Source organism: Carlito syrichta, unplaced genomic scaffold (genome assembly GCF_000164805.1).
Source record: "Carlito syrichta isolate Samal-C Ts95f unplaced genomic scaffold, Tarsius_syrichta-2.0.1 Scaffold288690, whole genome shotgun sequence".
Taxonomy (NCBI): domain Eukaryota; kingdom Metazoa; phylum Chordata; class Mammalia; order Primates; family Tarsiidae; genus Carlito; species Carlito syrichta.
The window spans coordinates 1-12,189 of NW_007232786.1; the positions used below are offsets into that span (position 1 = coordinate 1).

Here is a 12,189-nt window from a genome sequence, read left to right on the forward strand (position 1 = left end):
TTTTTTGGATCAGAGTCTCACTGTCATCCAGGCTGGAGTTCAGTGGCATGCTCATGTCCACTGCAGACTCGAACTGCTGGACTCAGGTGATCCTACTGCCTCAGCCTTCCAAGTAGCTGGAACTTCAGGCATGTGCCACCATGCCCAGTTCATTTTTCTTGGTTTATTATAGAGATGAGGTCTTGCAAGGAGGGGTTTTCTGCGGTAGAGACTGAGGGGCTGTATTGAGCTGCCAGCTACACTCACAGAGGCAGCCCCGCACCAGAGTATCCTCCACCTGCCTGGATAGAGTTGTCATTCATTTTGAAAATTTTCTCTGCCTCTTTATTTTCAGAATTGTTTCACCCACAAATTGCCGTACATGAAGTTAAAGAAAATGTCATAAGGGTTCTCTCTGGGACTCTTTGGCGTAATGGGTAGAAAACATATCAGGTATAGAATGTAAGGTAATTAGTTGAGAACACAGAAGCACAGATACACAGAACGTGGGGACCAATTTTTTAACTTTTTCTCTTTTTGAGTCGGAGTCTCACTCTGCCGCCCATGCTGGAGTGCAGTGGCATACTCATGCCACCACAGCCTCAACCGACTGGGTTCGGGTGATCCTTCTGCCTCAACCTTCCAAGTTGCTGGAGCAACAAGCACATGCTACCATGCCTGGCTAATTTTTGTGATTTGCTGTAGAGACAAGGTCTTACCACGTTGCCCAGGCTCGTCTCGAACTCCCAGTCTCAGGCAATCCTCTTGTCTCAGCCTCCCAAAGTGCAGGTATTACAGCTGAGCCACCGCACCCGGCTGGTCACTTTTTTAGCTATTAAAGACAAATTTAATTTTCTTCCCTCATGTTCTCATAGGAGAGATAGGACTTCAAGCTCTGATACAGAGACACCCCATTCCCGGCAAGTAGCTTCAGGGGATCCTTGACTTTCCTACAGTCTATGCCCCATTCACTGAAAGAAGCAAATCTCCTTTCACTCTCTTTTTCTGAGTGGTTATAAGTTTGAATAATATAGTACCAATGTAATCGTAAGCCTTGCGAATTACATAAGTGTTGCATCAATGTAATTGTAAGCTTTGTGATTTATATAACTTTTGAGTAATGCACAATGTCTTAGATCCTTTACTCTACGGCAAGCTTTGTTAATGCTTCTGCCGTGCCCTACTGATACAAGCTATGAGATACCTCTGATACTTGGCACCAGGAAGTCTGGACAGAAAAATGTCACTATCAGAATATTATGCAGCCTTAAAGGACAAACATATGGACTTCGCAGCAACTTGGATGGATTTAGAGTCGATCATACTCAGTGATCTATCACAGAAACAAAGACAGAGTACCATATGTTCTCACTCATAAGCAGATCTTGAACAACATACGACTATGAGAGAGGCATTGGTAGTAGTGGGAAACTGTCAGGGGAGGGGGTTGGGATTGGCAGTGGAGGGAAACTGCTAGGGGAGGGAGGGGCACACCTCATCAGCAAGGGTGCCTGCATAATCAACGTTTGAATACCTAACCCTGAATTGTACCCCACATCTTTATAATAAAAAAAAGAAAAGAAAAATGTCACTATCGATAAATGTGGCTGAAACTCAAGTTCTATAGAATGCTCTGCTGGCCACATGGTTAACATATAGGTACTAACAACTCTGGACTTTAAAAGTGAACTGTAAAAGCCTAGAGGGGAAGCAGAAGCATTTTGAAAGACCTTGAGTCTGGCTCTGCTTCCTGGATTCGAACTCAGAAATAAACTTCTTTCTACCAGTTCCCTGCCCCTTTGATTTCGTGGTATCAATGGGAGCAGCCGAGCATTACTCGGACCATAACAGCTCCACTTCCTAGGAAGGTGAAATACTGAAAAGAAAACTTCTGGTCCCACTGATTCCCTGTTATTCTCTTTTCTCCATGAGTAGCTGAGAGATTACTATGACCGTTGAGCAGCTCAAACATGGTTGTTTAAGCGCTGATGGTGAACAGTGATGGTCATCTAAATAGTCAAAACCCTTGAGCAGATCCCTCTATAGTCTGAGTTGGCAGTAATCCAAATGTTGCTGAGGAGTGCAGACAAAGGTGACTTCATGTGAATGTTGCCCATGGCTGTGATTAGCATGTACAATCATCAGGTCAGTATCTCGAAACCCAGAGATGAGGACCTAACTACCTGCAACCTCATTCTTCCACAAATTGACAATGGCTCCCCACAGTTTTCCTTTAGGTATAAACCACTGACCCCGGTCCAAGGAGCGTCCATGACAGAACTCGCTAGGACCACCAAGCTGGGTACATATAATAGCAACAAATTTGACAACAAAGTCTGACATAATTCACAGAAATATGCATCCCTGCCCTTCACTGGCCTTTTCACAACACAGAATTGTCACCATAAGGTCCAGTTATCCTCTATCTCCTTGGCCACATTGACCTCAGCAGGAAATTTGCATATCAAAACTGCTTCTCACAAACATCCTCTTAGCTGCCAAAACTGAGCACATATTTGTCATCAAAGCAGAGACAGCCCTCTCTCTCTCAAAGCCCTGCCAATTCCTTTGGGCCTCAAGGGTGTGAAAAATTGCCCAGGGATACTTCCCATATATAGGTCCCATGCTTATCTGAGAAGCCTTAACTCTGTCAACAAGCCTTGGAGGAGCCTCTAGCCTGAACCAAAGCACTATGGAGTCCCTGCTCTCAAGTCACAGCACTAAGAGGTAAAGCTTTTCTCTGCTTCACCAGCCTTATTTCTGGGCACTTTCCAGCACTTTCCTTTTTTTTTTTTTTTTTTGAATTGAAATCTCACTCTGTCACCCAGGCTGGGCGCTCCCGGCCACCGCAGCCTTGGCCTGCTGGGCTCAGGTGATCCTTCCGCCTCAGCCTTCCAAGTAGCCAGAACTACAGGCACACGCTACTGTGCCCAGCTAATTTTTTAATTTATTGTAGAGACAAGGTCTCACCATGTTGCCCACGCTGGCCTCGAACCAGTGGGCTCAGGCAATCCTCTCGCCTCGGCCTCCCAAAATACTGGGATTATAGGCTTGAACCACCGCTCCCGGCCTTTTTTATTTTTTAAATAGGAGTCTCACTCTGTCACCCAGGCTAGAGGGCAGTGGCACGCTCCCAGCCACTGCAGCCTCGACTTACTGGGCTCAGGTAATCCTTCCACCTCAGCCTTCCAAGTAGCTGGAAATATAGATGCATGCCATCACATTCGGCTCATTTTTTAATTTATTGTAGAGATGGTGAGGTCTCACCAAGGTTCCCAGGCTAGCCTTGAACCCATGGGCTCAGGCAATCCCCTCACCTCAGCCTCCCAAACTATGGGATTTCCTTAAGGGCCAGTTGCGTGGCAGGCCGCCTTCTAAAGGAGCTGTCCCACTCATGGTTCTGAATCTGATAGACACCTGAGGAGAGTTGAATAAGGGGGCTATTTAAGATGGTGTGGTCTGGGCACCGTTGCTCATTTCTGTAGTAATCACAGCACTTCGGGTGGCCAACACAGGATGATTGCTTGAGCCTGGAGTTCAAAATCAGGCTGAGTAACGTTGTGAGACCTCATCTCCAAACAACAACAACAAAAATCAAAAAATTAGCCTGACATGTTGTTAGCACATGCTTGTCATCCCAGCCATTCAGGAGGCTGAGGCAGGAGGATTACTACCTGAGCCCAGGAGGTCGAGGATGCAGTGAGCCAGAACAAAACAAAACAAAATGATGTGGACAAAGCTTAGGGAAATCAACAGGAGACGGTGCTGGTTGGTGAGGGGTAGGGGAGATTACAACATGGTAACACAACAATCTTAGGCATACAGGAAGCAGTCATCAGGCCCAGGGAGACCTTTAGCTGCCGCCATAGGAGAGCGTCAAGAGGTCCTTGGTGAAAAACTCAACCACTGACAACCCAAAGCAGAGCACAGTGGGAGTTTGAGAATTAATTCCATGACCTTTACCTCCTCCTGCACTCTAATTTCTTTAATTTTAAAAACTTTTTCTTTCTTTTCTTTTTTTTCTAAGTCAGGGTCTCACTCTGTTATCAGGCTGGAGTGCAGTGGCACAATCACAGATCACTGTAGCCTCCACCTCCTGGGCTCAGGCGATCCTTTCATCTCAACCTCCTGAGTAGATGGGACTACAGATGTGTATCACCACGTCTGTCTATCTTTTTTGATTTTTTTTTTTTTTTTTTTTTTTGTAGAGGTCAGGTCTTGCTATATTGCTCAGGCTGATCTCGAACCCCTGGACTCAAGCAATTCTCCTGCCTCAGTCGCCCAGAGTGCTTGGATAACAGGTGAGAGCCATCATGCCTGGCCTGCACTCTAAGTTTTGACTGGTGCTTCCAAGGGGACCAAAAAAATAAAAATAAAAGAAAGCCAGTTAATAAAGTCCATAGAGTCAACTTCCTGAGCACAGAAAATAATGAAAGTGAAGGAAACAGACCCAAAGGAATAAGAAGAGAATATATGGACAGGAAAAGTTCTCCCCGCTGACTTACTACAGAGCCTGCTTAGTAAAGAAAGTCAGCGAATAAGAGGAGCAGTGCTTTCTTTTTTTCTGTCTTTGAGTCAGAGTCTCACTCGGTCACGCAGGCTGGAGTGTAGCGGTATGCTCAACCTGCAGCAATCCTTTTACCTCAGCTTTCCAAGTAGCTGGAACCGCAGGTGCACACCACCACTCCCGGCTAATTTTTATCATTTATTGTAGAAACGAGGTCTCACCAAATTGCCCACGCTGGTCTCAAACCCCTGGGCTCAGGCAATCCTCTCACCTCAGCCTCCTGAAGTGCTGGGATTATAGGCCGTGAGCCACGTGCCCAGCTTGCAGCAGTGCTCTTAAGGGAACAGATGTAAAAGTGATCTTATTTCCAAAGGAGATGTCATTTGGTAGCACTTTATAATGGAGGGACGGTTATCCAAGGAACACATATAGATGGTTCACCAGAGAACAGAGGCCAGAGCCCAGGGGAGAAAAAGTCAAGACAAAAGCATTTAGAGCCTTTCAGGCATCCAGGTGGGAAAGACAAGCTATTTTGATTTGATACTCTGTTAAATTCAGGTGGGAATAAGAAGATATTTCCAAAAGTGGTCATTTCTCTGCTCTTTTAAGTGCTAAGTCAAATTTTGCAATTGCTGTGAAACTATGAAACCGTGATTACTATAAAATTTTCTTTTCCCTAAATCAACGTTTCTCAAAGTATGGTCTCCTGACAAGCAGTATCAGCATTACCCGAAAGCTTATTAGAAATACAAATTCTCAAGCCCTACCCTTATCTTGTTGATTCAAAAATTTCGGGGTGGAGACCCCTCACTTATCTGTATGTTATATATGTCTTCCAGTTGATCATGATACACGCTAACATTTGAAAAACCAATATACCATGTATTTGAAAATAAGAAAGTGTATCAGCTGGGCTCGGTGGTTCAGCCTGTAATCCCAGCACTTTGGGAGGTTGAGGTGAGTGGATTGCCTGAGCCCATGGGTTCGAGACCCACCCGGGGAACTCGGCAAGACCTCATCTCTACAGTAAAGCAAAAAAATTTAGCCGGGCGTGGTAGCGTGTGCCTGTAGTTCCAGCTATTTGGAAGGCTGAGGCGGAAGGATTGCCGGACCCCAGCAGGTCGAAGCTGCTGTGGCCAGGAACGGCCACTGCACTCCAATCTGGGTGACGGAGTGAGATGCCAACTCAAAACAAACAAACAAAAAAAAGAAAATGTATCATCGTTGTGATATATTTGTTCCAGAAAATATATATTCCCTTTCTTTTTCCTGATTTTGTTAGAACTGGTAACCTGCTAATATTTTCTGTCCCGAAACACACTGGCCTGCCAGAGTTCTCTCATCTGATATTGCAACTCAGTGGGAGAGGAAGGGCTTACAGCAAAAGAGCTCCCTCCACCAGGATCCCTTCTTCAGCAAACATTTATACCTGTCTCAAGAAGAAATCACTTGTGAGAGATTGCCGTGAAATTCACCAAGAGAATCCTGAAGGTCCTCTTTCTTTTTTTTGGTTGGAGTCTAACTCTGTCGTCCAGACTGGAGTGCAGTGGCGTGTTCACAGCCACCACATCCTCAACCTGCCGGGCTCAGGCGATCCCTCCACGTCAGCCTTCCAAGTAGCTGGAAGTACAGGCATGCACCACCACGCCCAGCTAATTCTTTTTATTTATTGTAGATATGAGGTCTTGCCAAGTTACCCAGGATAGTCTCCCCTGACTCAGACAATCAGCTCACCTCAGCCTCCCCAAGGGCTGGGATTACAGACTTGAGCCCCTGCACCCGGCATAATCCCTCTTTCATATAATGGGCTGGAGGTCATAAAATGATGTCAACTATGTCTGCATCTGTGGAGTTTACAGAGAGCAAGACTTCCTTCTCCCCAGGCCGGGTAGGAAGGCTACCTGAGAGGTTTTCCAATGCTTATGCTTATGTTTCTAAAACTCCCTGACCCGAGGTGGCCTAAGAGAGCTCTGAAATATCCCAGACTGAATAAAGCCCACCTCACAACACTCCTGATCCCAGTGGTACAGGGACAGAGAAGCAGACTGAATTCCTCCTTCCCTTCACGCTCACTGATCAAGAGAGCTGAAGAGGACAAAATCCAAAGAAATGTCAGACAACCTATGGGGACAAGTCCCCATCCACCCATGCAGAGAAGGATTAGGTCATCACACACTCATGCACATACCCATCATTTGACAATAACGTGAAAACTACTACTAACAATACTTTCTGGGTGCTCACGAGGTAAAAGGAGAGCGCTAGGCTCTCAGCATTCCTATTTTAGAGTGTGAGAACACCTCTATGATGACATTCTACCCCATAGTCTTCCGAAGACCCAAGCCAAGAGGATCCATGTTGATGAACAACTACCTACTATGAAAGAACGATAACTCCTCTGGCAGGTTGGCAAGTTGTGCACTTGAGGTTCTACAATCTCAGTGAGAGCTGAAATCTAGAATATTTTTCACACATCAGGGTGCAAGGCACCCTGTCATAATGAGATCACTCAGAAAAAGGAGAAGTCTCTTTCTACTTCTCACAAGTGTATTGAGTAGGCCAGCAGCTGAGGAGTCTGAGACTGGGGTGCATATTTAGAAAACCTGGAATGGCTCATCCCCAAGCATTCAAACTGGCTCTCTAGAGTAATGCCAGTCAGTCTGGATAATTTCCCCTGGGCAGTGTCTGTCCTCATCCTACCATGAGCTGCAGTGGGCACAAGTGGACATTGGGGTCAAAAGCTTTTCCTGATTCTGTCTTCCTTAGGGGTGGTGACTATTTTCAGTGAGCATTCTTAGGTGCAATATTGATTTACTCACTCCTAATCTCAATTTCCCCAACACAGATTTTGCAGTGTCGAGGGTGGGGCTGAAATTACTTGACATTAGCAGAGATCAGTTTCTTTAAAAATGCGTATTCTGTCGAGATAGGGTCTTGCTATGTTGCCCAGGCTGCTCTGGAACTTCTGGCCTCAAGCGATGCTCTCACCTCAGCCTCCCAAAATTCTGGGATTATAAGAATGAGCCACTGCAGTCCTGGCCAACCCCCTTGAGTTGACTTTTAGATATCATATAACCAACTTGTCAGAACCATAACCATGAAACGCTTAGCATTTCCTAACTTTTCTTGTCGTGTTGTTGTGTTGTTTTTAGTGTCAACCGGCTGTCTTTCCTCATGACATTACCATAGAACCCAGAAAAGCAATCGATAAGCAGGCAGGGATATTGGGAGGGAGACCACCATGTGCAGTGCTGGCTCTATTTTCAGTAGACTGAATACTCCACCAAAATGGAATCAATTGCTGTCTACTTTTGCAGTGACGAATCTCATGGAAATCTCATTGAAGACGGCCTGGTTCAGTTGAGATGTCACTTCACATGGGGGTTGTTCGTGGAAGCCCTTGAAATGCCTGATTTAGAAAACAGGGTCTGGGAAGAGATTCATTTCCTAGACACCAAATACAATGTGGGAATCCACAACTTACTGGCCTATGTGAAACACTTGAAAGGTCAGAATGAGGAAGCCCTGGAGAGCTTGAAAGAGGCTGAAGACTTAATCCAGAGAGAACACACTGACCAAGCAGATGTGAGAAGTCTGGTGACCCGGGGCAACTTTGCCTGGGTATATTTCCACATGGGCAGGCTGGCAGAAGCCCAGACTTACCTGGACAAGGTGGAGAACACTTGCAAGAAGCTTGCCAATCCTTCCCGCTACAGAATAGAATGTCCGGAAATGGACTGTGAGGAAGGGTGGGCCTTGATGAAATGTGGAAGAAAGAATTATGAACGGGCCAAGGCCTGCTTTGAAAAGGCTCTGGAAGTGGACCCTGGCAACCCTGAATTCAGCACCGGGTATGCAATTACCGTCTATCGCTTGGATAGCTTTCACATATCAGCTGAGAGAAATACTGCAATTTCTCTGCAGCCCCTAGAACGGGCAGTCAGGCTAAATCCAGAAGATGCATATATTAAGGTTCTCCTTGCACTGAAGCTTCAGGATGTCGAACAGGAGGCAGAAGGAGAAAGATACATTGCAGAGGCTCTGGCCAGCAAGTCCTCAAAGGTCTATGTCCTTCGATATGCGTCCAAGTTTTACCGAAGAAAGGGCTCTCTGAATAAAGCTCTTCTGCTCTTAAAAACGGCCTTGCAGGACACACCCACCTCTGCCTTCCTGCATCACCAGATAGGGCTTTGCTACAGGGCACAAATGATCCAAATTAAGGAAGCTACGAACATGCAGCCTCGAGGGCAGGATAGAGAAGATGTGGCCAGATTGGTTCAATCGGCTATATGTGAATTTCAGAAGACTTTAAAACTCAAGCCCACATTTGAGTTGGCTTATGTTGACCTGGCTGAAATGTTGGCAGAAACAGGCGACCACAGACAGGCTGAGGATACTTTTCAGAAAGCGTTATGCATGGAGATCATTGACGATCACATACGCCAAGAGATTCATTACCGCTATGGCCAGTTCCAAGAACATCACAGGAAATCTGAAGATAAAGCAATCACCCATTATTTAAAAGGTCTGAAAATAGAAAAAATGTCCTATGCCAGGGGAAAACTTCTCCATGCTTTAGAGAAATTGGCTAAAAGATGTATTCACCGGAATGTACGTGTTGTGGAAAGTTTCAGCCTCCTTGGGCTCATCCACAAATTGAAAGAGGAAGTGAGTGATGCCCTCCTGTGCTACGAGAGGGCTCTGAGGCTGGCTACTGACCTGAACCCTATGTTTTGAAACAGAGGTCATCATTCCCCACGTAAAGATCTCATGAGTATATATAATGACTGTGAAGTGAAATAAAGCAAACTTAAAGCTAATGGGGCTTTACATTATTTTGAGCCTTGAGAGACATGTGGCTATGTGGCCTGAGTTATGTAACCTGTGGCTGCGACTTCTGCTTTGTTCTATGCATGATTAGGAAAAGCCTCAACACACCAGAGATGAGATCTCCCTCAGATGACCACCCCTTCTCATGGAATGTCAAAACAATCTTTTTTGGAAGGTAACAAGCTGTCACCAATCAAATCGCTAGGGCCTATGCACCAACCTTGTCAGAGAAATGTTGCAACCCTGGGAACTGACTATGAGTGAAACCTTAGCTTTCTCACTTAGGAATGCTGACCCCATATGTTTGGAATCTGTTTCCAGGTGGCCTTCCTCAAGCTTTGTGATCAAATAAACTCTAGACTTACAAATATTTTTCTGAATCTCATTGCTTAAGGTTGACACAATCATCTTTCCCAATTCCTCTTCCACTACACATCTCCGAGCTCCTGCGAGCTCATTGACCAAGGCTGATTAACGCTGTTTGCGGCACTTCTCACCTGCTGGACTAACAAGACTCATTTTCCTTATGACTTTGTCTTTGGAATGAACAGCTTGCATCCTCAGTCTAGCTGGTGAACAAAGGATATTTAAACAGGGAAGATTTCTGTCCCATGTGGCAGGGTTGCTGACCTGCAGCAAAATCTAAGAGCAAAACAAAGGAGCAAAAATGAGAGAGAGAACGAAATAGAGGACTTTGGGAGTTCTAGTTCTCTTTGGGAACAACTTAGGTAAAGTTTCCTTTTCCAAGGCCCTACTGTAGCCAAGACATGCTGGTCAATGAGTCAAGCCTAGAACCTTCTAATAAATTCAGACTTTTTTTCCACTTGTGCGGCTTCTGGCAATCACAAGGGATATACATGATCCAAACACACTGCTGGATGTTTATTCACACCTAAGAAAATTTCCACTCTACTGGGGAGAGATGAGGTAAGGGAAAAACCTATTTGGAATGTGACAGAAATACCTCAAAATAGTTTTTAAGTGCTTGATGAGTGGTTGTGATATAATCTCCCTTTGCTCCCTACCCTAAAACGTTCAGTAAAATGTGCTAAGATCACAAACACTTTGAGTGTAATTTATTGGTGACATTCAAAAACAGATGTGTAGCCGGGCACGGTGGCTAACGCCTATAATCCTAACACTTTGGGAGAAAGAGGCAGGAGAATTACCTGAGCACAGGGATTCAAGGCCAGCCTTGGCAAATTGGCAAAACCTCATCTCTACAATAAATCAAAAACATTAGCCAGGCATGGTGGCGTGTGCCTGCAGTTCCAGCGACTTGGAAGGCTGAGGTGAAAGGATCCCCTGAGGTGGAAGGAACCCTAGCCTGAACAGTGGCATGTTCAAGGCTACAGTGGCCATGAACATGCCACTGCACTCCAGCATGGGTGATAGACTGTGAAAATCCAACTCAAAAAACAAACAAACAAACAAAACACAGATGTGTATTTTTATGTTTGGTACAGATAGAAAAATGCATAACCAACTTCTGTAGCACGAGAAGGCCTGAAGCAGAGGAAGCCATGGGAATTTCAACGTTACCAAGAGTCATTTTCTTTTCTCTTCATGTTAAAAACTCCTGTTTTGTTTTTGTTTTTGTTTTTGTTTTTGTTTTCTGAGTTGGAGTCTCACTGTGTCGCCCAGAACGGAGGGCAGTAGCACGCTCACGGCCACCGCAGCCTCAACCTGCTGGTCTCAGGCGATCCAACCACCTCAGCCTTCCAAGTAGCAGGAATTACAGGCATGCACTACCGTCACACCTGGTTTCTTTTTTGATCTATTGTAGACATGAGGTCTTGCCAAGTTGCCCAGGCTGGTCTCGAACATGTGTGCTCAGGCAATCCCCTCGCCTTGGCCTCCCAAAGTGCTGGGATTATAGGTGAGAGGATTGCCTGAGCCCACATGTGAGCTGGGTGAGCCACCACGCCTGGTCAAAAACTAGTGTTTTATTATTAAAATACATTAAGTTCACACATAGTCTAAACAATTGCATTTCAGGTAGGAAATCAAAAGTGTTTGTTTTTTTACTGTTTATGGGCAGGGTCTAGGCTGAAGTACAGTGGTCATTCACAGGTGCTATAGCACACTTAAGCCTTGGAACTTCTGGCAATCCTCCTACCTACAGAAACACACCACCACACCCAGATTTTTACCAAGAACTTTAAAAAATATGGGGGAGGTATTTGTTTCTGCAGGCCATCGAATTAGAAGGTTCATTTATGTTACCTTGATCCCTAAGATCTGAGACTAGCCAATGACAGGGAGTTAAGAAGGTGGCAAAAGGGTGGAGAGTGTCATTCAAATGACACCTGGGAAGACACAAGTAACACTCTTTTCAACTTTGTTGTTACTAAACAAAGAACAGAGTTATCAGATTTCACCAGAGAACACTATTAACTTTTTCTCATTCCTGCTCACCTGACCTCTCTTTGACTCTTTACCTGTGACTGTCACAGAGCCACTTGTGAGGAAAGATTTCCCTCTATCCATAAAGTAAATCTAAATGAGAAATCTCAGGATGTATCTCTATGGGTTAAAAAAAAAAAAGTTGTTCTTCAACCACAACAATGTTCTTCCAACTGGATAATTCTAAGGCTTTGGTGTGACTCAGTTCTGTAGTTGTTGGCTATTCCTAAACTGATAGTTATCACTACTTAGCCAATAGCTGGTCTTCACAAAAAAAGTAATGGAGCATGACAGTCCTCTTGGCTGAATATATCCCCAATATAATAGAGCGACTCGGGAAACTGGTAAGTTGCCAGGAAATTAGGTTTTATTACACCACATCCACTCATCATTAATTCCCACCACTCCGGGTACTGAAATCAAAACCCATTTCCCTAGCAACTGAGACTACTTAATAGAGTTTATGA

At 45.0% G+C, this 12,189-nt stretch overlaps 1 protein-coding gene across 1 annotated transcript; it reads left to right on the forward strand.

The window, feature by feature from the left end:
• Nucleotides 1–2,628: 2,628 nt before the first annotated feature.
• IFIT1B (interferon induced protein with tetratricopeptide repeats 1B) lies at nucleotides 2,629–9,354 on the forward strand. The gene is made up of 2 exons (XM_008053819.1): nucleotides 2,629–2,706; nucleotides 7,804–9,354. Exons 1-2 carry the CDS (start codon nucleotides 2,672–2,674, stop codon nucleotides 9,221–9,223), a joined length of 1,455 nt encoding a protein of 484 aa, XP_008052010.1. The 5' UTR covers nucleotides 2,629–2,671; the 3' UTR covers nucleotides 9,224–9,354.
• Nucleotides 9,355–12,189: the final 2,835 nt, after the last annotated feature.